Source organism: Homalodisca vitripennis, chromosome 2, assembly GCF_021130785.1.
Source record: "Homalodisca vitripennis isolate AUS2020 chromosome 2, UT_GWSS_2.1, whole genome shotgun sequence".
NCBI lineage: Eukaryota > Metazoa > Arthropoda > Insecta > Hemiptera > Cicadellidae > Homalodisca > Homalodisca vitripennis.
Window position 1 is genome coordinate 76980251 of NC_060208.1, and position 27718 is coordinate 77007968.

The 27718-nt window shown below is 31.2% G+C and overlaps 1 protein-coding gene across 5 annotated transcripts in view; it reads right to left on the bottom strand.

The window, feature by feature from the left end:
- Positions 1–27718, bottom strand: part of LOC124354204 (collagen alpha-1(XVIII) chain-like) — a 240658-nt gene that overhangs the window by 52677 nt on the left and 160263 nt on the right. Inside the window, exon 1 of one of the 5 annotated variants that reach the window (XM_046804490.1) lies at positions 21471–21791. The exons of the other annotated variants lie outside the window; for them this stretch is intronic. Within the exon in view, the coding sequence (XP_046660446.1) occupies positions 21471–21542 (72 nt within the window). The 5' untranslated portion in view covers positions 21543–21791. Of the gene's footprint in view, positions 1–21470; positions 21792–27718 lie in introns of those variants that run through there. 5 annotated transcript variants of the gene reach the window in all.

The window sequence follows — 27718 nt, forward strand, 5'->3', positions numbered from 1 at the left end:
ATCATTTTTCTTCTTGAATAATAAGGTAATGTATAAACTTATTATAATGAGATTTGAGAAATATATTAGTTATAACATATATGATTAAATTTGATGGTTGAGCATGACAGTACATTAATAAAACTAGTGATGGTGGTCTGGTAAATACAGGGTGTTCAAGATGTAACTTTATTCGGTTTTGAGTTATTTTGATGGAATAATTTTACACCCCACCATCTTTAAACGAGTACAAGGACTTTGTTAATATTTTATTTTCAAATGGGTCTATTAAAGGTTAATACATTTCTCAACTTTCATGACTTTATATTAACTGGTTCAATACATATATTTTTGATAAAAGCGCACACAGAGAGATAGACAGAAAACAAAACGTTTTAGGACATACCTTCATACGAATATTTTTGCACATTTTTATGTGTAAAACCAAACCCCAAAGTATTGGAAAATGTTTACTGAATACCCTGTATATCGGATAGAAAGAGTAGAATGTTACCTACAAATTTAACAGAGCTAGAATATATACTAGTAGGTACAAAATTGCTTTTCGAGGACAATTTTACAAAAATAGTAGTTTGCTACAACTTTAGCAATCATATCGCTTTGTTTGATTGGTAGTACGAGTAATTCAATAACAGTTCGGTATCGTAATGTCATAATCCGGCTACTGGGAGAGCTGGCTTGTGTCCATATTGACTATCCGACCTTGGTCGCTCAGAATTGAGGACAGTTATAATCAATCAATTAGACAATATATTCAGGCCAATAACTACTCTAGTAGGTTCAGAGTCCCATTCTTTTATTATATAAAGCCAGCAGCAACATGTAGTATACTTAGCAGATAATAGAATGGTGAAAGAGATTAGGTGAATAAAGTAACAGCAATAACGAAATGTTTAACTCGTGGAATGGTGGTTAGTCAAGATTATCCAACAAAATTCCAAATTTATCAAGAAATCTCTCCGTAACTACCACATTATTCTAATCATATTATTGTGCATAATATGAAAATTGTAACCCTAAGATCTAGATTTAAATACTGTTTGCAGTGCATATTGTTCAAGGACGCAGATTGTACGGTTATACATGACGTGGGAGAACCACGACGTAAGCTCAGTCTAATCGCATGCAGACGTTGGTAACACGAGAATTCTCCTAATCGCATAACCATCCATCGAACTGTAAATAGCTCTAATAATCTATAAACTACTTACAGTGCTGTATATTATAACGCGTAAAAACACTCCAGAATTAATAATTGTTATTTAGTTCTATCACTACTTTAATGTGTTTGTGTTTGGTTAGAATTAACCATTTATCAAAACACTGTGTTACACCATTGCGTCTGTTTTGGGTTTTCTCTGCATCCTTCACTTGGCTCAGGAGCTGGGTCTCAGGTATGTATATGATATTTTATATGTATTATTAAGTATGTATTGGAATATACACATCATGCTTTGTTTATTATTAATATTTGTATATTCGTAACCTTAAATCTTGGTTTTAGATACTTGAGAATGAGTACATATATTAGGTTTTGAAAGTAATTTTAGTGTTTACTGCATATAATAATGACAAATGCCGAAAAACTCGTTTCCTATTGAAGTCATCCATCGTTTTGTACTCTGAACAAGGAAAAACATAACCTTAATGCTCGCCGATCACAAGATGCAGGCAGATTTCAGTAGTTCATAAGAATAGTATAATGGCCAATATGGACATTGAACTATCTGGTTCGTGAAAGTTTATAAAATTTAAAATAAACAAGCAAGAATAAATACACTCTAAGGTTCAGGACTCGGGCAGTCACGGGCCTCCAGAAGCACTCTTTGTCTGGGAGCAACCGGCCTCTATCGATTAATGGCCTGTAGGAGTTGTCGGTCTGTAGAAGATCATGCTTTATATATGTTTAATAATTTTAAGTAAGTAATTTTTTGAAGTACATCATTATTAGTTTTTTCACTTTGTACAGACTAAAACAACTTAAGTTTATCTAATATACCATTTCTTACTCTACCTCACAGGCGGCTGGTCGTTACCCGATACCACGACCAGCATGTCGAAAACGCGTTCGTTGTAAATAAGGTAACGTTCATCCGTTCATTACTGTACTGAAAATTAGTTAACTTGTAATATCCCTCACATGGCATTTAATGCAATAAAAATTCTAGTTTAACCAATGATATTTTCAAAACAACTCCCAAAGTCCTCTTTAAAAACCTCCAATACTTAAACTTGTATTAATCTAACCCAAATTACTAAATACTAACACTGAAAAAAACCATTACAGATACGATTACAAGCTACATGATTTCTCTCATGGTATAAATCTAATGATTCCTTTAATATCACTTATTATGTAAAACTTATTTGGCAAATAAATCAGAATTAAAATGCGATACATTTCAGAAAACTTGAACAAGCACACCAATCGCCATTAAAGACTAAAAATCCATATTAGGTACCTTGGCCAAAATAGTCCATATTTGAATACAATTACATTTGAAATATAAAATTTGTTCCTGTCTAACACTAATGGTTTAAGATTAAAGACCACCTCTTGTACGACGTCGGCCTAATCTTCTGATGTCAGGGCGTTGTGAGGCCAACATGAGAGCGTGAAATTAATGGAGAAACGCTGTCAGATTCTGATAGTGAGATCTCACTGTTGCGTGCATGCTGTTTGCCAGAACTGGTTTCCGAGTGGCCCACGTGTATTGTTTTTTCGGATACATAAATAATATTATATTATGCGTTCTTCCTGAGTATTTATAAATTAAGTGTGTCAGAGTAGGTAATATATTGAATAAATGTCGCTATAGCGTTAACAAATGTTTCCTACTAATGCAATTGGTTGAAAAATAAACTTTTAATTAGGAACCTTGGATTTTTTGTGTACCTTTTTGGTTTGATATTATTTTCAGTACGAAAACAGAACATTAAAACACTAGCAAAACTTTTAAAACGTACTTTTTTGTATTTACCTATAATACTTTCAGCAGCTTTAAATTGGGATTGTTCCAATTTAAACAAATTGTGAGAAAAAAAATGAGGTAGTAATTCTGATACAAAAAATCTAATATACAAAAAAAGGAAATACTAAAGGGAGCTGTATCATCAACGCTTACTAGTTATACTTTTTAAACAATTCGTGGTGGATAGACTGAGATAAAGAGCAATGAGTATGACATTCCTTAGCAATATCTGCATTTCTCTCTCTCTCTCTCTCTCTCTCTCTCTCTCTCTCTCTCTCTCTCTCTCTCTCTCTCTTCTCTCTCGCACTCTTTCCCTCTCTCTCAAACTCTCCCCCTCTCTGTCTCTTTCTTCCTTCTCTCTCTCTCTCTCTCTCTCTCTCTCTCTCTCTCTCTCTCTCTCTCTCTCTCTCTCTCTCCTCTCTCTCTCTCTTTCTCTCTCTCTCTCTCTCTCTCTCTCTCTCTCAAAACAATTAATTGCTTCATATTTAAAAACTCCTGAATGCAAGTTAGAACTAAAGAACTTGAAGCTTGGTCTCCTGATGGTGAATGCAAGTCAAACACCAGATATAGAGGATCGGACTCGAGAGAGCGGGGGAATGAAAGGTGGTGATAATAAATATAGCATCTCTGGACTCGTTGCAATGTACAGCGTCACTGTTGGTGCATCGCTCCAATCGTTCCATTACCAGCACTCTAGGCATCCGTGTCAACGGTCGCGTAGTAACCTTTACTACTTGCCGTCGTGAAGAGATAGTTTTAGTTACATTGATCTAGCACCTCTACGTTGCAACGGTCACGATTGTAACAACAGTTCCTCTGGAACCTTTTACTTTTACTTTACTTTTTAGGCAGTTACAACGGTCACGATTGTAACAACAGTTCCTCTGGAACCTTTTACTTTTATTTTACTTTTTAGGCAGTTGCAACGACCCACCTCTAATAACTACCCATAAGATATTTAAAACAAATTGTATGCGTAAGCTTGTTTTGGAACACGTATTGTTACCTTGTTTAACCAGTTGTGCAAATTTTAAAAATAAAATATAATTTACATTGATCGTAACTTTTTTTCTAACAGGTTTCGATAGTTGTAGTTTGGTGAAAAGATTATTAGGAAGACTAATATTTTTATCTTCTGCTATGTGAGTACGTATAAACTTTAAAAGTTCAGTTACACAACATAAAAATACTAAATTTTGCACCATCCAGTGCACCGTAATTCAAAACTTTTAAGAAAGAGGAATTGTTTTTTAAATATTAAAATTTTTTAACACTATTGTATTTTTTACCGATCTGATTGATTTATAAATTGTAAAACTAAGACTATCCGACATATAGTACTGTAAATAGCCGCCACGATTAATTGACTAATAAAAATGTTCATATATCTGGTCAGACATTTTACGCACAAATAATCAATATTTATGTACGTGGTTTGCACTAAAAATAATACAGGCTGTTCTTTAAAACAATATTAAACTTCTCCTGGTCGAAGAGGCCGATAATTCGATCAAACCAATAAGAGACTTTCTTTCACAGTTCATGTTCATTTGATAAAGTAAATTCCGTTTACTTTTATAAAAAAATATGATGTCTGAAGCTGAATAAACCAAAAAATTATTTTTTCCCTCCTTCTTCAGGAAATAAACTTTATATTTTTTCTATGTTAACATACTTATTTTATGATATATAATTGAAACATGTACAAAACAAGATGGTACGCTGTAGCTTTCGATAAATACCTTTAAATAATGGAATAAGAATTAATCAAAAACTATTATAATAAAATAATATTAAACACAATACATTAGTACTATTAGTGGTTCTTTTTTCATAAAATTTCTTATTTGTTATTGTTATATTAAGTATAAGTCTCTATTATGATTATTCAGATCCATTTAAAGATTATATTATAAAGATAATAATACATTCTCAGTCTATATCAATATCTAGATAGAGAATGAATATTTTATACGGTTGAATAACGAGTTCGCTAATTGGAAGAGGGAACTGCGCCTCTTTAAAGCTTTTGTGAGTTTTAAATCGTTTCTTTCCAATTAATTTCATTTAACTAAACACTGTTGAAATATATTATTTCAATTACAGTTAAAAGAGTTAGGATAAACTAGTAGCTATTTGCGGCTTCGCATTCAGATCCCTGTATTAAAAATGCTTCAAACATTTTACAGTCCTCTTTTAGGTTGACTTATTATTAATATTTAATTAGCTGAACGTTAGCAAACTCATGGTGCTGAAAAAATCCCTGTACGTGTTTCTGTCTGTCTATCCACATGAGATCTAGAACATGAATTAACCTGTAGAATTGAAATGTTGCGTGAAGCTTCATTTATATATAGGCAACACTAAGTTTTATGGTGATACATGTGTTATCGTTTTATAATATGGTGCATATTTTTACATTGGTCTTATAGATAATCGTCGTGACAACGAGAAAATAGGAGAATAAATCAATTCCAAACAAACTGTTTACAATGACATGAGTTTTCACATGTAGCTAACTATATAGCTTTATTCGTGCAAAATAATAAATATACAGTAGAAAGTCAGTGTTGAAAGTCGGTTAAAATATTGTACGAGCATTTCGTATTTCAGAGCACCGTCTGCGCACTGTGATAAAGTTTTCTCACTTACTCAACAGAACTTTTACTATTTAAACGTTGCTATAAAACCTCATTAAATAAACAAAAATGTGAGTGCGTCACTTGGCAAGATGTCTCGAAAAAGATCACACGTACGTGCAACTAAATTTCTATATAGACAAGATTAAGTTATACGAAAAGGTATATCTCCAAGTTTGGAATTTGACAAAGCATCACTTAGCAGACTTTAACAACTTGGACCTGGGGGTTGTAAAACTGTATTTTCTGTGCGATGTACGTCTTTTTATCCGTCCACAGAACCACACGAGAATGAAATAAGCTTTAGACCTGAAAATTTGTATGCAAACCCAGTGAAGCCTGTTACATGCTTCACTCGTGCAGCGTACTGCTAGCTTATTGGTCGATTAAGGACTTTGTTTTGAAAACCATATATCAAGCAAACAAAATGTGTTGGGTGTAATAATCTGTAACTTTTAAAGCGGTAAATATAATTATAATGCAGCTATTAAGGGATTGACATGAACTAATCCCGTTATTAGTCTTCCCGGTATTGATGGGTTTTAACAAAACGATTTATCTTATATAAGTATCGGACTTCGGTCGTTCAAGGCTTAAATGCGCACTATTGAAAACCGATAGTTCTGTTTTACTCATAATAAAAAACAATTTTCGTTGTTAGATTATTGTGATTTTTAATAGTTTAATAAACATAAAGTTAATACATTTTCTATGTGTATGAAATAGAAAAATTGTTTAAACATCGTTCTAAAAAAACTAAATTTCACCCAATTTCAATTTATTTGTAGATATAGGCTACTGTCAGATTGTTCCAATGGTGATGAAAAACTACATTGTTCGAATATTATTTAATGTAATTGTACATACTTATATTCGTGTTATACTACACAATTAGAAATAATATAACTTATTAATGTAAAGAATTGGAACGAAATGTTGAAGACTGATATCAATAAATTAATTGAAGTGAAAGGCTCGTCTTCTATCAAAAGTTAGAGTAAGAGTTAGTTCGAGTGACGTGATGCGATTTGTCGAAACATGTTTCTCTTCACTCCCATCCTTTATTGATGGCGGCCAAGTCTAGTAACGATTTCCCAATATCTCGCTAATGCCAGCCAGCTCCTCGGCGCGATCATTTGGCAGGTTTATGGAAGCATTGAGCTTGATTACAAATAAAATATCCTTTGTCAATTTCTCTAACATCCCATACAATAAATACTTCACAAAAGATTCTGAATCGTCATGAGTAACTATCTAATTAATTTAATAGCCTAAATATTATCGAGGGGTGTATTGACAAAGACTGTTTCAACATATTTTGGACACGTTGAAAACTAAAGCCATATTTATGCTGTAAAACCTATTCTCTCAATGAAGTTCACTGTTGCCTGGTATGTACCGAATTCTGCAGGTGTGTGTATACCCTTACACACAAGCATGTACGAAATTCTATTAAAACCATAAGATACGAGATACGAAAGATCGTACGTCCAAACGTTTTCACTATATAACTTAAGATGTCATTACCATTGTTATGTTATGTAAATAGTCTCATAGGCCTATTGAAGGCAGTTGTGGTAGATCGCTGAACCTGGTTCAGAACGAACCTACCAAGTTCTTAGAGGGAACCTACAGAATAATTTTAACGCCAGTGCCCGATGCTTTAATGGGGGAATGAAAATTTGAACTATATAATTAAATATTGTTTAAGATCTGACCGCTTTGCTATTAGACAAGTTCATCTTAGTTGAGACGAGCCCTTGGTAGTTTCTTTGATGTCCTAAAGACACAGATACACTCACACATTGACGTATGAATTTGTGTGTATCTTGTGGACGGCGGAATTTGTATATAAATTCTAGGCATAGCCCCATCAGCTTTTCATCTTCTCTGATCCATGCTACATATATTTTGTAGTTTTCTTGGTTCGTTTAATTTGGTGTCTGGCACGTTCATTGCCACACTTTTTAGTTTTAAGCTTTTGTGTATGTTTAACCTTATGTATTACAGATTTCTAATACTTGAACAAGAGGGTAAATTTCAATACTCAAAACGTAGAAGTATATTTTTTTAAAATATAATAATGGAAAATGTGTGAATTTCCCGGAGCCTTAACTTTTCACGTATTATTGAAATATCATACATAGTTTAACTCTGATTATGTTGGAGCTTTTGAGCAAATATTTTGTTTAGGAACTATTTTGGTAATAAAAGTTAATGTCAATGATAGAAACCCCATTTTTATATTATAATAGGCAAACTATACAGATATAGTACCTATATCTATAGTATTTTTAATTAATAACTGTATAAATAACATTATTTTTTAAACATTAGCACTATACTTCGGAAAATTGTTTTTAGGCGTGTAAATGTATAAAATATAAAAGAGAATAATACAAATAAAATTAAATAAACAACGAATAAATAGTAAATACTTCTTTCAAATTCTTTTTAGTAAAAACGTTTTTGGCTAAGTTAACTTATAATGAGTTCATGTGGGATTTTGATCTTTAAGACCAATTGGTGAGCTTATTCTGAGGTAAATTGGGTTTGAATTTTGATACACTTGCCAAATAGGTTTGATAGAATGTCACTGTAATATAGACCATGAGTGACGACAGCTTTCTTTAAATCTTGGTGCGTATAATCGAATCGATGTCCTGTCATTCTTGTCCCCAAGGTATTTGTGGTTGATTGCTGGATATTCCTTACATTGAATTTAGTAAATCAAATTTTTAGATTCACAAGACAAGTTGCCAATGACAGGTTATGCCTCGCTTGTTTTGCTAGTAGTAAATTTTGACGAATTTGATCAAATGTTACAAACCAAACATCTGGGTTTGTTACATGGATCAAACCCAGATGTTTGATCTATTAGTTTTTCATTAGTGTTTGTCATTGGTAATTTAGGTTTTACTAATACATTTTTAAGACTTGGAGGTCCTTACAGTTTAGATAGTTTGATAGATACGAAAATAAAAGACGATTGTATTTAATGTCTAAGAATGTAAGGAGCATAACTCAGTAAGGAGATAAAAGTTGTGGATAGTGCTACAAGGTGAGTCCGGAAATGAGTCAGCGTTTACTGATAACAGGAAGTTAGTGATAACGTTCTCAAAAGAGAGATTATAACGGAGGTACGGCGACGCGCCGTTGTCGAGATTTGCGAGCCTTCAAATCAAGCGACTGCGACATAGATTAGCAGAATCCATTCTGTCCACAAACTTTTTGCACACATAAGGAATCCTTGTAAAGTAAATTAGTTGTTTTGGCAGTAGGTAAATGCGGTGCAAATACTCAAAGTGTATTCCCTCTCCATGAACTTGATTGAAACGGTAATACTTAGCGTTACATTTCATGTTATAATCAGTAATTGGAATTTAATAATAAATATTCTCAACGTAAGAATCGGTTCACAATCTGCAGCTTGTTTTTATGCTCATTTATACGTATATACCGTTTAATAAGAATATTACAGAATTATATAACACTTGTGATTTTAGTAGACCCAAATAAAAAATTAATATGTATGCATGTATATATATATATATATATATATATATATATATATATATATATATATATATATATATATATATAATTTCAATAAATATTGAATCGCAAAAAGTACTTGCTCCGCCGGGACTCGAACCCGGATCTCTCACTTGCCGGGTGAATGTGCTACCATTACACCACAGAGCCCTCACTTTTTGCGATTCAATATTTATTGAAATTAAATTAGGCTATTGCCACTTATACAAATTTAATGAGTGTAAGTGTGTGTGTGTGTGTGTGTGTGTGTGTGTGTGTGTGTGTGTGTGTGTGTGTGTGTTTGTGCGTGTATGTGAATTTTGCCATTTCTCGCATTACGATCTCCATCTTTTTCTATATGTCTAGGTGTCATCCTCTATTGCTCTGTTTTTAATCGTTTCCCTGGCAACGCTCATCCAAGACTTTATTGCTCTTTTTCTTTTTTATGGGATTATATCCAAAAGCTCTTCTGGCCCATTCCCACACGCTGTAATTCTTTCTGTTCTGTGTTTTTGCATTTTGTCTGTTCTAAATCTAATTTCGGTGTTAGTTCTGTGTTCTGATCTTAGTAGTTCTCTTTAACAGTTTCAACTTTCTTCTTTTCTTTCTAAGTCATTTTCCAGCATTCTGCTCCATATGTAACGATAAGTTCTTCAGTTATTTCGTAGATTGGCAATTTGGCCTTCAAAGTAGTTCAGTTTGACTTAAGTAATTATTTAGAAATGTGTATACTTTTCTATCTTGTTGCACTCTGTATTCAAATGCAATGTGTCAACGTTCTATTGTTTTTTACTTCAAATTATATTTCCCTTTTATTTGTTTTAAAAACATGTTTCCATTCATACATTCTGTATAAGACATGTTTATTCCCATCCTCCATTCCCCGCTTTCATCTCCGAGCTTTCTAAGTATATCACCTGTATCTTCTTCAAAGCTTGCAATTATTACTTGATCATCTAAAACGATCAGCATTGTTTAGTAATTATCATTCATCTTCAGTTATATTCCTACACAGTTCTATCTACATTTTTGAAGTGCTTCCTGGATACATATTTTGATTGAAATATGAGGATGACAGCTTCAGGGTTTTTTAAATAATATTGGCTGTTTTCACCTTGCTTTGTGGATTCGTTTAGATATTAAGGAGCGCACTTACGTGTATAGTAATAAATCCCATATTCATCAAAACATTGAAAACCAAGTGAAATGTATCGTAGATCTTTTCCAAGTCTATGAATACTGCGTAGGTAGGTTTGTTTATATTTATCTGATATATGTACTAACATTTTCATGTTGTGAACAACACAAGAATATAATAGATAACCCTGCTAGATATGTTAGAATAAGAATACTTTTCATTATTCTTTTCATGATGTATAACACTGTGCAGGAAGTGTATATTTGTATAACATTTTCATGTTGTGAACAACACAAGAATATAATAGATAACCCTGCTAAATATGTTAGAATAAGAATACTTTTTATTATTCTTTTCATGTTGTATAACACTGTGCAGAAAGTGTATATTTGTATAACATTTTCATGTTGTGAATAACACAAGAATATAATAGATAACCCTGCTAGATATGTTAGAATAAGAATACTTTTTATTATTATTTTCATGTTGTATAACACTGTGCAGGAAGTGTATATTTGTATAACATTTTCATATTGTGAACAACACAAGAACATAATAGATAACCCTGCTAGATATGTTAGAATAAGAATACTTTTTATTATTCTTTTCATGTTATATAACACTGTGCAGGAAGTGTATATTTGTATAACATTTTTATGTTGTGAACAACACAAGAATATAATAGATAACCCTGCTAGATATGTTAGAATAAGAATACTTTTTATTATTATTTTCATGTTGTATAACACTGTGCAGAAAGTGTATATTTGTATGTATTAAAAACAGTTTTTATAAAAGTATGCCTATTTTATAGAATGTTATTTATCGTATCAAACTTAAAGGAGTATCCTAAAAACCTGTCCTGTTTATTTTCATACACGCTGTAAGTTAAGTGGAAAACTTCATCTAACCGTAGCTTCAAAGGTTGACTGAAGAAGTATCGTAAAGGCATATTTGTCAATAGTGACACAAGAAGAGCTGGACAAATTTATTTATGTCTGTCTGTGTGCCTGTATGTCTGGCCACAATATATCTATAGTACGAATTAACTCATAGACCTGAAATTTAGCATGAACCTTCATTTCTATATACGCAACATCCAGATCGATGATGTTGCATATCACTCCATTGCATTTGTCTGAACGTTAACAAATATTTTCACATTGGTCTTATAGTTAGCCACGATAGGAATGAAAAATTCGTTAACAATAAAGACATTTATAAACAATCTGTGTACAATAATTAATAACTAGCTTTTAATAGGGGCATAGTAACATCAGCTGTAGTCTAATGGTATGTGATATACACTAGAATTATTACATGCAACCCCAGCGAAGCATACTACACATTGTTCTACTCTTACTAAGCCGCTATTTCATATTTAATATAAAACATCTTAGTCTTTGTCTCAAAACATGGACACGAGTGAAAATAAAATAAAGGAAATGCAAGAGCCGATATTTATACAAATTATTGGAATTAAATTTCACTCTACTTCTATATCATTGATTACATACAGAATTCTTATAGCATCAACATTGACTTCAAGTACGGTCTTCTTCTTATCGTAAAATGAACATTCACTATATGCTAAAGTAATGTAGATCAGAAGGTTTCCAAAATATATTGCAAGCATGAGTGTGAGTAAACAAATTTTTCCTGACAAAGAAAAATTTCCTGTGAGTAAACAAAGAAGATTCCTGATTAGAATTAATCACTCTCGTCCTAGACCATCCATAAATCATTGCACCTTAAGATAGTTTCAAGTAGTTGAGAACTGTAATTAACGTGACTCGTATGTAGTTAATGAACAGCAATATGTTTCTTAAGGCAGGATGAAAACCTAATCCAAAAAGTTTTACAAAATATACTCCGTGAATACAAAAAAAAAACGTGCTTGTCATAATCTATGCTTGGAGGCGATGAACTAATTTTAATGGAGATTTGTTCTGTATTCGTTTAAAACAGAGTACTTCATTTAAATAGCTACAGGCTATCTTCTACTATTTTTTAATATAACTATACAACTTATTAATATTTAAAGTTAAAAAATAGGACACTGAATACCTTTGAAATTAACGAAAATAATATATCCGGATATTACCAAAACTGTTTTTCGTTCTCTTCCCGTTATATATTACAAAAGGAAAGGCTATTTTGAGTTGTGCCCTCTTTAGTGAATTAAAAGTAAATTGGATTCCGTGACCTAGAAACTTTACCCATGCTTTCCTCTATATTTAAATAGTTGCTCGTTGTTATTAACTTATTAATATTTAAATACTCAGGCAAATAACATTTAGTATAACTATTTTACTATTGTTCTCATTCTTCGGTAAAAATGCAGTCACTCCGATAGTAAATTCAACACACAATACAAAAACTTGCAAAAATAGCAATGGAACTAACTCAAACAAACTATGAGTGTACGTATGAATGGGCTAAAGCTATTGTTATATTAATGAATAGGTTTGAATAACCGAGAAGTGGTTGGTTTCATTACTGCCCAGCTCTTGGCCAGTATAACAAGTTATCAACAGTTGCACAAGTTGGCTCGCTTACTTTAACTTGCCGATATTGCCTCTCACAGCTCCGTAATTAAAGCTTTAACTTTCGTAATTGATCGATAAACGATATACTCGGTACCTCAGCCTATCCATTTTACCACAGTAATAACTATCAAGGATTAATAATTACTAGCTGCACTAAGCAGAAGGGATGGGTTGATCTCAATAGTTATACATATTTTTAACCACATTCCTACGATTACTACAAGATATATTTTATAGCACGTTAGGAGTACACTACACCACGTGTCACGTAAAAAGCTTATATGGAGTTACATCCATAATAATGTAGAAATCTTATATGGAGTTAGCATTCCATTAGGCTATATATTAAATGATAAAATATCATATAATTGTAGAATACTCAGTTTGTGTACAATTAGATTTATACGATTTATTCTGCAATTGTATAGTTACCATCATGGTTACCCATATGATCAATATAAAGATGTTTGCTAGCGCTCAGGAAAATCTCATGGAGTGAAATGCACCTTCGCCTGACTCAATATTACTTATATATATATATATATATATATATATATATATATATATATATATATATATATATATATGTATGTATATATATATAAGGGTTTCTTGCAACATTTCGAGTCTTTGGTCGCTGTAGAGAGATTTTGTGAACAGACTGAAGTGTAGACACGTAGCCTACCTTTGTGTTAGATATCTCGAGAAATTATTTCATATATATGCCTAGATTATCAGAAATTTTTTTTGCCCCTCTAGTGATAGGCTTTGCTACCATTCTGCCAATGATAATTTTATTAAAACTCGTTGAGTTTTGTATTATTTCAAATAATGAAAGTTGATTGCGTGAAGGATTGTGTCTGTTTGATTTCAATATATGTTGATGTTTATTAAATTAATGATTGATAGGCTGGTCGCACTAAAGTGTTACACTAGTAGATAAGAATTCTTTCAAAAATAAGAAGACGATGGTTACAAGTGTTTCGATACCAATAATAACTGAATAAAATAAGTTTTGTTTCGATCTTTAGTTTAGAAAGTATCCCCCAAATTATTATACAACACTTCTAGTCAAACTGAAAGTTCTTTTATTGTATAGTTGGACATTATAAGGTTTTCTTTGCAGCTATTAAATATGTCTAATGGCTTAAAAATAAAAAAAATACGATACAAATATATACAAAAATAGCACACAAAGAGGCCTCAATGAATTCATCTTTAATAGAGTAAAAAGCCCTCTTAGCCAAGTTACATTTTAATTTGGAATAACATTATTACAGTTGCTATGTTTGTTTGGATTGATATCACCACGATTAACATAAACAGCAACTTATGTAACATGTACAACAAAGATACGAGAACGAAATAGCAGGACGGGTTTGGAGTTGTTTACTTTTAAGTTAATTTTTTCTTGATTCCCTACATAGTTTACATTGAAACGGATGATCAGAGTGATTAATATTTTGATAGGTTAAGAAAACTTTAAAATATCATTTTAAATAGTAACTTTAGATTCTAACCTATTTTTAACGACTTTCATCCAAAAGTTACGTTTTCTATTTTAATGTACGGAGTTTTAATAAAAACATTTATGGTTTATTTAGAGAGGAAAACTTAATCTATTTATTTCTTAGAACGTATTAACTATTAACTCTTATCTACGAAATTTAATTATCCATTTAGTTACTTAGTTTACAAAGAATATTAAATAACAATACGCACGATTCATAACTTCATGGAGTATAAAACTTTTATGTACATTCGTACTCGAGTAAAAATGTTATCTTGGTTATTCCATGTCATAAATAAAAAATTGGCGAGCAATATCAAGCAAAATTTATTTTTACCTTATTTTCGATAACACCTTACTAAGGTTACAAGATTTGACAGTTTAAAGTTATAAGTAATATTTAATTAAATCGTTTTAATTCAAAACATGTAACGTAATTTATACAAACTCCAAGCTTTTTACTTATTTATTTAAACTGTTTTATTTATTTTTATTATTTATTTTTAACTTATTTAGTTAAGAAATTTTGTTTTGTAAATTTTCACGAATTAGTGCTTTGTTTGAAATTAAACAACTAAACTAATTTAGGGACGGCTACATGTGAAGTTTACCTTTCTTCCAACTGAGCCGGAAGGGATATCTCTTTATAAAACATTACGTATCATATTTAGGACTGTAACAGGAAATGTCTATATAATGTAGGTCTTTAAAATAAACATTTATTGAATAATGCACGTGTTCCTTAAAATTGGGCGACGTCTTATAAACTCTATATTTATCAGGTTATAGTAACTTTTGTTTTCTCACGTGTAAATAGTTACTTTTTAGTTCCCAGTTTTGTAACAGGTTTTCGAATTCAGTTTGTTTTCATTTTAAAATTTTATTATTAAAGTATAATGAAGCGATTTTTTTCACTACTAGCACATGTTTCTTCCATTCTCAATACCCTGAATTGCAGCTTTCAATTAAGCCACTAAGTAAGTATATTATTCAATTATTTTCTCAGAAAATTGTTTCAAATAAATTTTTTTTAGCAGACTAACACAAGGCAAGACTGACTTATTTCTTTCCACCATTTTAGACTGAAATCATAATAATTGTCATGGTTCATTTTCATCCATTAACATCTTGATAAAAGGCCACTTTATGTAAATGTTTATATTTATATTTTTTTTAATTAAAAGTAAGATTCTAAAATTATGGTACCCTATATTAAAGTTGAGGTATAAAGGTATAATATAAGGGGGTATAGTATTTAAGGTGTTCCATTTCACGACCTGTGAGCTTATCCGTCTGAACTGTTATAAACTAGTTAAAAAGTCTTCGTCAAAAGCTAATGGTTTGGAGTAACTAATGCTAATCGTTCACTCTCCAACCAATATTTATATTTAATGAATTAAAATTAATTCCATGAAATATACATTTGTATTTAATTAACGAAAGTACTTTCGAAAACCATATGATAATTTTAGATATTATCATATCACACTACATATATAAGCCACGAGCAAAATTATTTATACTACAAATAAGTTCGTTCAATAACTAAAAGTATATATATATATATATATATATATATATATATATATATATCAAAATATTTAAATTATTAAACATGCTCGTAGTAAGGTGGTGGTAAAGGGTAACCAATGGATTTCCTTTGTAGGCTCTAGGTTGGCACCCCTGCGAGCAGAGGCTCTATCGTGTGAGGCGGATTGGGTGCGGGCGGTTTCTCTATCCACAAGACGTATTTATAACATCCGTAAACAACTCGGAGAATATAAAACCACCTCAGGCCTCAGAAGATTAAGGTGTTATTCTTTACAACGTCTCATCTCTGTTCCATTATCATGCTTGTGGGTGATAGTCCTGCATACGTCAGTTTATATTGAACAATACAATTTATTGCTTCCTCACATTTAGAGTGGCACTCAACTTCTTTTATTATGGTAAAAACTAGTATAGCTCGTAAATAAAGCTTTATATAACATTTCGATTGAGTACGGTATGTCAAAATAGTAAAGTAGAATTTAAAAATAAACAATTAACTCAAAAACTACAAAAATATTATGAAAAATATATTTTTAATAATAAAGTTATTTATTTCGCCAAAATTTACAGCAAAAATTGTTAGAAAAATGTACGGGTATTACGTGAAACAATACTGGAGGATCAGTACAATCACGCATTACGTACAGTGATAGTACCAAATAACTGTCAAATATTTTATTTATACTTTTCCTCAAATCCCATACGATTTCACTCAAAATAGCATCCAAAAAGAGTCAAACTTGGATGGTGGAGGTGGTGACTTAGTAACAATGTGTGGTATGAATGATAATCCATTGTAAAGGTTTCATTAAATTTAACATTTTAGAGGAAATAAAAGTTAATTTACTTATATACTATATTTACAAGGTGTGGCAAAAGTAAAAAATATTTTTTTATTATATATACACATATATCCTATATTATAATAAATAAGAAGATGCCTACTATTTTAAACTTAACAGTGAGTTAAGTGAGAGGTTTCAGAGAATGTGTAGAAGCACTTCTAATGTATTTTACAAATTTAATAGCTGATCAAGCTTTAAGAATACTTAAAACCGTTAAGCTTAAGTATTTTAAACAGCAATATATAATCAATGGTACATCATATAAACAATCTTCTTAAGACAAAACATGTATTCCATCTACTAACGCATGAGCTGTGTATCATATAAAAAACAGTATGCTAATTTTAGAATTTGGTTTAAAACAATTGTACTAGGTTCCCTTAAGTTTTTAAAATATTAACAATGATATTTTTAATACATAATCCGGTTACATACTTTAACTGAAGGTATTTTTCAATACACTTAGATTTCTATATTAAATATCACATAACCTATTTTCAATTTTTTTTATTTCTCAAAACTACCAGCTCACACCAAACTAATGACTCTTGGAACATGTTTAAAGTTAAAAATAGTTTTACTTAGTTCCATTAGGCAAATTAGAGTAAAAAGATACTAACAGTTTTTCACTCAATTGGTATGGTTACTACATAACTGTATAAAGTTTTCAGTTTTAAATGTATACTTGCAATCTACAACTGTTGAAAGATGTTTGTTATATTGACGGGAAGGTACTTTTGCAAGTTAATTATTAGAACAATAATTGAAATTTAACCTACAAATTTGAGATAGATAATGGTTTTTACTGTTACTCACAAAAATATTATAAAACGCTGTAATGGCAAATTCTACTTGCTATAATATTGTGGTTTGCTTAAAATAAATGTTATTGCTTAAAACGCATGGTTTTGAAACATGCAGTTTATACACAATAACTAATTAGCTATGATTATGCTTCGTGAAAATAAAACCCCCTTTGTTATTTATAGACGTAACTCTAAATCAATAATTTCAAAGTTCGAGGTTGCTACACCGTTTAAAGTACAAAGTTTTATACTGATAATTACCTAAATATTCTTTAATGTTTTATGGACAACATTCCTCGTATGGTTACTATACTGAAATATCTGTTTATAAAAAACAAAGAAACGTAAAGGAAAACTACATTTATAAAGCAAGTTTTAACTTCTTAATAACTTCCAAAATATTTATTCACAGTCTCAAAACATTTGAGAACTAAGCTTTAATAATAATTTATGTTTATATGATTACTGTGTTTTTTATATGTTTGTTTGAATGAGAAGGTTTCCTTAATCAGAATACGGAACTCCTACTCCCGAAAATTAATGGAGCAAAAAATAGGAAATAGGGCTACCACTGAAAGGGCTCATCTATAAGCACCCGTCCTCCCACGAAGGGAGGAGATGCTAGGCTAGATAAACAGCGCTATCAAATTACCGGGCCAGACATATGATTAGACCGCGTGGTGTTAGTTATAGCGCCGGCCAGTCGCCATTACTACCTTGTTACAAGCCAGGTCGTCTGTCTGTTTCCTTGTTAACACCCCGTCACACGCATTTCCTTAACCTACCTATCTATGTGTGACAGTATATACATATTGTCTTAATTAAAATAACGTAAGGATTGAGTTGTTCTCCATGCCTGTTGACGTTAAGACTAAATATGTCTTTAAGGCTTTTATTGACACTTTATATTAACCACTAGATTTTTTTAATGGCATATATATATATATATATATATATATATATATATATATATATATATATATAGAATCACATTTAAATTTTTAATTAGAGAGGATCGTTGGCATCGTGACAAAGAAAAATTGGACGGCCCAAAGATACGACCTATAGCGGAATTCTTTATCAGTTCCTAAAATACTGTGAACTTACGAACTTGTGTAGGAGAACATGTAACTAAGAGCCTGATGATATATCAATAATTAGAGGAACAAATGCAAGACACTACGCTGCTCACAAATAATATCTTATATTGTATTGTTTAAACGCATTAGAAGTTATATCAAATTAGAATTTACACTTCAATATAGAAGGAGCTTTGTCATGAGTAAACTATTTCAATGTCGAAATCCACTTGTCTCTGTCTGACATTTTTGGTCCTGACAGAGCTTTTCTAAAAAAAGTACTTTTATTTTATTCCCTACCCTGAACTTTAAGCCTCATTCAGTTGATATCCTACTGGGGATAAACTTCTGAATTCGCGATCCAATGAAAATAATTATACTATCTTCATTGACTATTATTTGTGTTAAAAATAGTTTAGTGCAATTATCATGTTTAACTATAATAATAACTTTAATGACATTTAAACTAGCCAAATAAAGTAACCTTTTCTTATAATATGTAACTGGATAAAAGGATCGTTTGTACTCCATTACACGTAATTAATTAGACAATATACTTAGAATATAATATTTTAGAATTAGTCTCAGGCGAATAGTCGAATGTTATCTTAATAACTTACTTATAAGCGTTCGAATACTGGTGGATGTTTGAATCACCTTAATTAACCACAATATATACAGGTAGTACAAGAAACACACGTGATATTGTAATTATAGAGTAAATTTTTCACAAATGTGGCTGAAGTTTTGAACATAGAATTTATGTATTAAAGTTTTGAAGCAGAATGGACACATCTAAAAGAAGAGAGATTGGAAAAAAACTCGTTTATATGTTTATATCTCCTATATTTATTGGCTGATCATAGGCAAATTATTTCACCCTTATGGAGCCTATATGTATAAAGTCTTTTTTCTATGTTCATAATCTAATCGTTGAGCCACTTATAGCACAATAGTGCTGTAAAAGTCACACGAATATATCTACTTAAACTTATAAACAAAAGTGGTGTAGCTACAAAGAAATAAAAACGTGTTTGATAAAATGATCGTTTGAAAACTACATGCAGACAAAATTGCTGTACTCGCAATAGCTTTAGCTTTCTTATTTAGTTACTTTTTTGTTGTGGATTTCTTAGTGTTGAAATTAATAGCACAACTAACTTCTGTATGTTTAAAAGTATAGTGGTTTGGAATGGTCCATTGTGTGTAGTTTCTTGAAGAACATTTAAGTTTTATGACGATACCAACAATGCCGTGTATACGGTCCTGAAATGTCCCAGGGTACTGCACTTTTTTCAATTAAAGGTACATTGTTTTTAGAGAAATTGTTTAAAGAACTTCTTAAATGTTTACCAATTACAGATTAGTATTTTTTTAATACTGGTAGCAAAGTTCAGGTAGTAACTATTTTAAATAGTTTGTAATTCATGGACATTTCATTCAAAATTTTGAAATATTCTTAACATAACATTCGTTTATAATTTCACTGAAACTAAAGGGATGGTTTATAGGTGTAGGAACTATAAACAGTAAATACTTAAGGTTAATAAGTCATGCGGTTTTAAAAATGTACCTATTCTTAGAGAAAACTACTAAATATAGCACTTTATTGCTCCACTTCAGAAACATTTTTCAAAATCATTAAAAATATAGTGCTGTATATGATATTCCAAAATATAACTTTATCACGTTCGTAAATTATGAAAACAGTTTCAATACAAATATAGATAAATTTAAAATACCGCTAACAAATAATTTAGCTTCAGATTTAGCATATTAGGCTAAAAAACTAATAAATTTAATCTAAACAATATTTTTTCAAATAGAAATCTAAGGCTGAACGTTTAACAACTTTTTTACAAGAAATAGTTATTAAAGAGGGAACATAGTATTAAATGGTAACATATCTTCTGTGTATAAAGTAAATATTCTCTTAAATGAAAATTAAAACATAACATTAATAAAAGTCGATATGAGTCCGTCCAGTATCCGAAATGAGCAATGATAATCGGAGTGGACGTCTCATCCCCAATAAGTTACGAATTCTACTATCTAACACTAGCTATCTCTAATGTCATGAAATAAAGTTCTGTGGCTTATAAAATGGAAGCCATTGTAGATATAAAAGAATTTTCAAAAACAGGAAACTAGAAAAATTAAACTATATACATTTTAGGAAATAAAAGTAAATAATTAATCATTATTAATTAATAAATCATAAAATCATTATCTTATTATAAGGTAAAATGTCTGGAATTCAAACTACTATAAAGGTTATACCATGACGTGAAATCCAATAGCGTATTTTAAATATGTATTGTATCCAGGGAATAGTTCGTCAAAGAATACTGTAGAACAGAAAAAAACAGCCGACGGGGCAGAAACTGTTGCTTAAATGATCACTACATATCTGACACACGGAATACCTGTTGTACCATGAGCAAGGAATGCTCAAAACAGCTCGTAACAATCAGCCGACAGCGGTACCTTTGATCATGACCCTCCACTAAAGTGGCGGCGGTGAAGAGGAAGGGGGTTGAAGATATCTGGTGGATGTTCCGTCAAGGGTTGATCCAATATCCAGTGACGTTATATATAGACAAATTATACATGTCTAATACAAAAATAGCATTACGTTACCGTAAAACTGTGTTATATTTACGGAATTATCCAGAATAATTGTAATTTTAACTTTTTCATTCGCTGTAATGAGAGTAAAGTTTCATTAAAATAGGATTAGTCCAAGTAACTATTCCGGATATTGTTATTCCAGTCTGCAATAAAGACATTCTCTTATTAGATATTTATTACGTGGTATAGCATGTTTCACAAGCTCTAATACAGTACCTCATAAAGTTCTGTTGACGCTGGAGAATAGTAAATGGTCAGATAAACAACCAGAATATCCTTGAGCAGCATCCTTATGTTGTTTTCTTTATATAAATAAACATCACTATAAAAATATTCGACAAAAAGTTAGCTGGATCACAAGCACTGTAAATTTTAATAAATTGCATTTTAATTACAATTACAAACAATTTTGAAAACATTAAGATACATTAATATTACGGACTTATTATTGTAGAGTGCCATGCAACCTCGATGTAACGCGACATCACTGACATCGTTAGTACCGTGCGAGTCATATAGCAGCGAGCGCGCGACTGAGGAGCGAAGAGGCTGGGCTGAGTAGAGAACGGAGGCAACTAACTGGATCTAGTAGAAAGAGGTGGGGAGGCCAAAATTCACACAGCCGCCTCAAAATAGACGGCTATAATGTACTATAATCCTGAAAACTATATTCCTTCCTTATACATCTCTCTCACTCGAAAGCAGTATATTACGTAAAGTTATCAAAATATTGTTATAAGAGTATTCAAAACGATACACTGTTTATAATTATTTCTTCTATATAATGTTCAAGTTATTAAATACCACTTCCATATCATAACAAAGTATAAAATTATAATGATTTCCAATCCAGGTTCTATGTTCGCCATTTCTAAACCTACTTAACATTCGCCCTTGATGTTGCCCCAAAACCTGGGATACGTTATTTTCATTCAATTTTGATATATAAGGTATAAAACAAGTCCAAATGAAGGTGATGGAGTTGAAATATTTACTGATTCAATCGTAGTTTGTGCTACATATCGCAACTACATTGTTTCAGTAAATATTATCGGAGACTATTTATATATGGTCTTATGGTTATACACTAGCATCTAAATGTTTTTATTTTATTGGCTCGTGGAAAGGTTTAAATATTTTTTTAGTAATATGTTGAATGATACTTTAAAATTGAATAAATTAGGAACAGACACAAATCCTTCAAAAAAAAAAACAATTGTTTTTAACACCCGGGAATTTGAATGTTGAGTTTAGTTCCAGGGGTCTGAAATCTAACGCTGTAATAGACTTAGTTCCTGGAATCTGGAGTCATGTTTGTCTGGAGATATTAAAAACTTTTGTGATGAAGGTCAAAATTTACTCTTTACATAGTTTCGACATCGGAGATACTTAGACTACAAAATATAGTGTAATAAGGGTTAAAAGGTATTTTCATTGACTCATCGAGTCCACAGTGGAGTGTTTTAGACATGATCTCTAAGCATGGTGGTGCAACCGAAATTTTCAAACATAATGAAGCTATTGTGGGCAGGGTCGTAAATCTGACGCTGTCACAGACTCAAACCTCGAAATCTAGAGTCCAATTCCATCTAAAGATATCCAAAAAATGTCGGCAAGGAAGAGGCCATATTAGTTATCCTCATTGTTTTATCAGGTACACAGTAGAGTGCAGTACGGTGTTTCAGATACGATCTCAAATCACCTGGACCAACCGAATCTTTCACTCATAATGCCGCCACGGTGGGAAAACAACCTTAATTAGACTACGTGAAAACCGCTTCATCTACATTACAATGTATTTTGTAGTCTAGATGGATATGATGTCGAAACGATGCAGAGAATTAATTTTGTGTTTCTTCGTAAGCGCCTTTTTGAATCTATGCAGACGGACGTGGACTGCAGATTTCAGGAATCAAATCTCTAACAGGGCCAGATTTTAGATGCTGCAATTACAGCTGGACATTTGCATTGAATAAATATTCCACTTTGATTGCGTTATATGTTGGATAACTAGTTAATACTCTTGGGTTCACCAAATCGTTTAGGAATATTTGACGTCATTTTGATTGGAGGGTAAAGACTGTACACTGTAAGCAAGGAACTGTTTTAAAATTTTAGTTTCGTTGTTATTATTAAGCTAAAGCGTACTTTAGAGATTTTTGACCTCCTTTCTCTCGGATCTCAAAATCATTATGATATTCTACCTCGTCTGATTATGATATTCTGCCACTTCATCTGTCGGTCCGTCCATATAAAGTAGAAAATGTATTATAAACACGTTCACATTGATGTAGTATAAGCACAGAAAATACTATTTTCGTAGTATTTCTGTTAAAATTTCTAATAAATATGGTTTTAAATTTTTTTCAAACGTTATATAAAGTTATTCAACAATTATTTTTTAACCATGTAATAATTTTTCGAGATGTATGTTTAGTACTTTACGCTTAGTAAAAAGATATAAATTATTTTAACCCAAAATTAAAACTCTCAGAGATGTAGCCGTAGCATGTTCCTCAGATAAGTCAAAAAAGGGATGACACGATGATATGTGGCTGGACACGCTTTCCAGCTCTTATCTTTTATTGATGGCCAACAAATATCGACTTTGCAATCATCATCTTGTCATATCACTGCTGCGCACCACTCGGCATTCTGATAACGGGAAATAAATTGCTTTTATAACGCTCTGGAACGTTATGCGTGAGAAATAAATAGTCGAAAAGAAATGTTTTAGCAGTTTTGGGTTTTCATTCGCGGAATTGAATTCTAAAGAGTAAAATATCACTGACTGTAATGGATGGGTTTTATAACATAGTAAACAAAAGATATAGGTTTTCGTTTTCTATACAATATATTTCTTACGATAAACTTACATGTGCCTAACTAAGGCTAATATTCAATAATTATAATATGTACTACTAATTACTAATGTACAGTATGTGTCCATTGCATTGCACGCGATTTCATTTTGAAAATCAGGGACACTATGAGCATATTCTTTTTTTTCATTCCAAGCAATTCTGAGACAAGTGATAGTCACTGAAAGATATTCCAATCTCTTAATCCATTTTAAGTTTTCGCGTTTAAACTATTTATTATAGCATGTGTGAAATGTCTTCAGTTTCACTCCATTATTTCATGATAATTTATTCAAGAGCTTTAACGATTTCAGGAACAGTTGAACTATTTTAGGCCATTATGGACAAATCCTAAGTATAGAAGGACACTAAAGTTAAAATACTTGACTTTTCAGTTGACATTAATTATAATGATAAAGAAATATTAGTTTAGCAAATTTTAACTCCTTTTTCAGCCAAGAAAAGGGTACAATCAGTCTGAATTCATTTAATAATTTCATCTCAGTACTAGCTACTTATAAATATAACAAAATGTTTATGGCAGGCAATCAACTTCAAAAGGATACAGTCTGGATTGGAGGAATAATATTTCCTTTAAATTACAAATTTCTTCGAACACCTTTAATAATATACATGCAACGGAAATTAGTATGCACATAAAAATATCTCTTTCTGCTCAATAGGGTGAAAGGTAGATTGTACATGTACCCATCATGTCTAATTAATTAATTGTCAAAATGAATATGCATTATTAGTTTAGATGCTTTATTTTCTGGAAACAGATGAACTATAACCCTCAATGTTGGCTGTTAATATAATTGTAGCACTCTAAAAAATTTAGAAAGGCCATAATTTTGAAACCTTCCCTTGAAAAAAAAATTTTACAACCCTATGGCCTACATTTATTTGTCAAAACTAGGACTTAATTTAGGTAAAACTAATTCAAATTATTTTTGAAACATATTCACTTGTAGCAGTTAGAATGTTATACTGTAATTCTATAACTTTTAACGGCAACCACATTGAAACCGGACAAATTATCGACCAAGTTGGAACAGTTGCTGCTTGAAATTACTTGACTATGTTATGCAAAGTGTAAATTTTTATTTATCTATGTGAAATATTCCAAAACAAATTTGCCCCAAATGCAAAGAACCACCATCTCAAAACTTTTTGATTTTTTTCCAAATTTACGTTTTGTTTAGCAGCTGTATTATTACCATTTTGTTTAGTATTTGTAGTAGTATTTTTACGATTGATAAAAAACTTGGTAAAGGGTTCATATCAGAAGGTATTATCATAAAAATATTTTAAAGTTAGTTTTAATATTTAAAAATGGCGGCCAACTAAATTTGTATACGAAATATCTGATACAACACTGTTTTTATGACAGTTTTATAAGACGAAAGTAAGTTTTTAAATAATTTTCTTTCTAAATATACCTCTTATATAAACAATATGTTAAGAAAGAATTATTTTATGGAATTATTTTGCGTGTTACACATGCAAACTACAAGGCTCGTAAATTACGACATTATTTTAACAGCTGTTATGTAAATCCACTGTTATTGAAATTAAAACGCAAAACTGGCAAATAAAAACTTTAACATCTAATAAATGTAAACGTAACCAAATTAACACGTTTGTAAGATCGGTTTGCAACTGGTAATGTAATTGAAAATAACTATTTATTAGATGTGTAATGCCATAAAACAACCATAAAATAGTTATTCTTCTACCGATTTTTACAAATAAGGTATCCTTGTAAAGGAAAACTCATTAAAAATATTTTGCTTATTATCAACTTTAGATAAATACAATGGTTTGTTAGATATTTCATAAAATAAAAACTAAATAACCATCATTTATAAAATATGAAAGTAATTTTAAACATTTTTTTAAAGTTTTGTACCTTCTGACATGGACGCGTTTACCAAGTTTTTCTAACAATCTAAAAGATAACAACAAAGATAAAATTGTTTTAATACAAAAAACAAAATGGCTGCTAAACTAAGCGGAAATGGGGAAAAGATAACAATCTTTTAGCTGCATTTTTAGCTTAGAACCACACATAGAATCCGAAAATGAACACCAGCCCTAATGTAGAGCAGTATTGGATTTAAGTTATACAATAATTTAAAATTGAAATAGTGCCGTAATATTATGATTGCATTAATAGTACTGTACTGAAGGTGTTGAAAAAAAACCTATGTCAACCATAACTTGGAGCAGACTATTTACTCAATATTTAATCAACTGTTTCCGACAGCAAGTCAAGATACATGCAAAGCACATTGCACAGTAAAAAATTGTACTGAAGGAAAAACTATAAATTGTAAGGTTCTAGATTCCATATACACAATCAGAGACCAAAGAATTTAAGGAAAAAAGCAGATCATATTTCGAGGTATTTAATGGTGTGACAAAGCCCTTTGCGAAAGGACCAGTGTTTTAATTCACTCGTTATGCGATTAAAATCTATATGTAACTACGTATGGTCGCTTATCTAAAGCGATTATTATTTACTTAAGTTGTATACCCTTATCATTTAATTCTAAACACACATATCTACTGTTATTATAGAGCGTAACCGTGTAAATCTAAACAGAATCGCAAACAAAAATTTGATAAGAAATTAACACTATTTAATTTATTAGTACTAAGTAAAAGACTATTACTATTTGAGTTATTTACTGACTAATATTCAGCTAAAGATCGTAGTTCCAACATTTAATTTAGATGTAGGTTTTAAAAATTTGTGATGGGCTTATTAAATATAAAAATAGTCAAGACAAATCAAGAACTATTCCGTTGGTAACAATATTATCGAATCTATTTTTAAACGGGAACTTTTAACTTTTTTATTATGAGCGCCGGTTATCCCTACCACTTTACTATCATCAAGGGTATGTTTTATATTATTCAGTGATTGATCTTTCTTTAAAGAGCTAGTTCTTTAAAGAGCTTAAAAGGTCTGTCCTACCCTTATCTAACAAGTGAACATGACAGAACCTTTATTTCACGACCAATATTCAACCGTCTAATTCCACAACAATTACCTCTTAATTGCGCTACCAACAATACTAATATTTCCTATGAAACTAATATCTTATATATTGCCATGTATGTTACAGAGCAACGGTCAGTATTCCACTAATTTCCTATGGTCACTAAATTCTAACTTAACCTTAACATTTTAGGGGCAATAACTTTAGGCAATAATTAGGCAATAATCGTGTGTCGCTTCTCAGAACTGCTAAATATCAGGTCCTAGCTCGCCAATCAACCAAGGACGGCACTCAACGAAATCTCTTCACCACCGCCCGCACAGCTTAAAATACCAACCCGGTCGTTGCCCAGTCCAAATCCCGTGAAGTTAAGCGTATCTCAATGTGAGATGGAACGACCAAAGCTGCTTTAACAGCCTCAGCTCAAAAATCTTTAACATTCCTATTTCTGTGATTTAACTTCAATTTGTTATATAAAACGTACTATTTACTATTGAATAGCGATTGACTAATTATTGTGAAACTGTTGTTACCACTATAATGTGTATAAAGAACAACATGGGGAAAGACTGTGGGAAGTGTTTATTTACAGTTA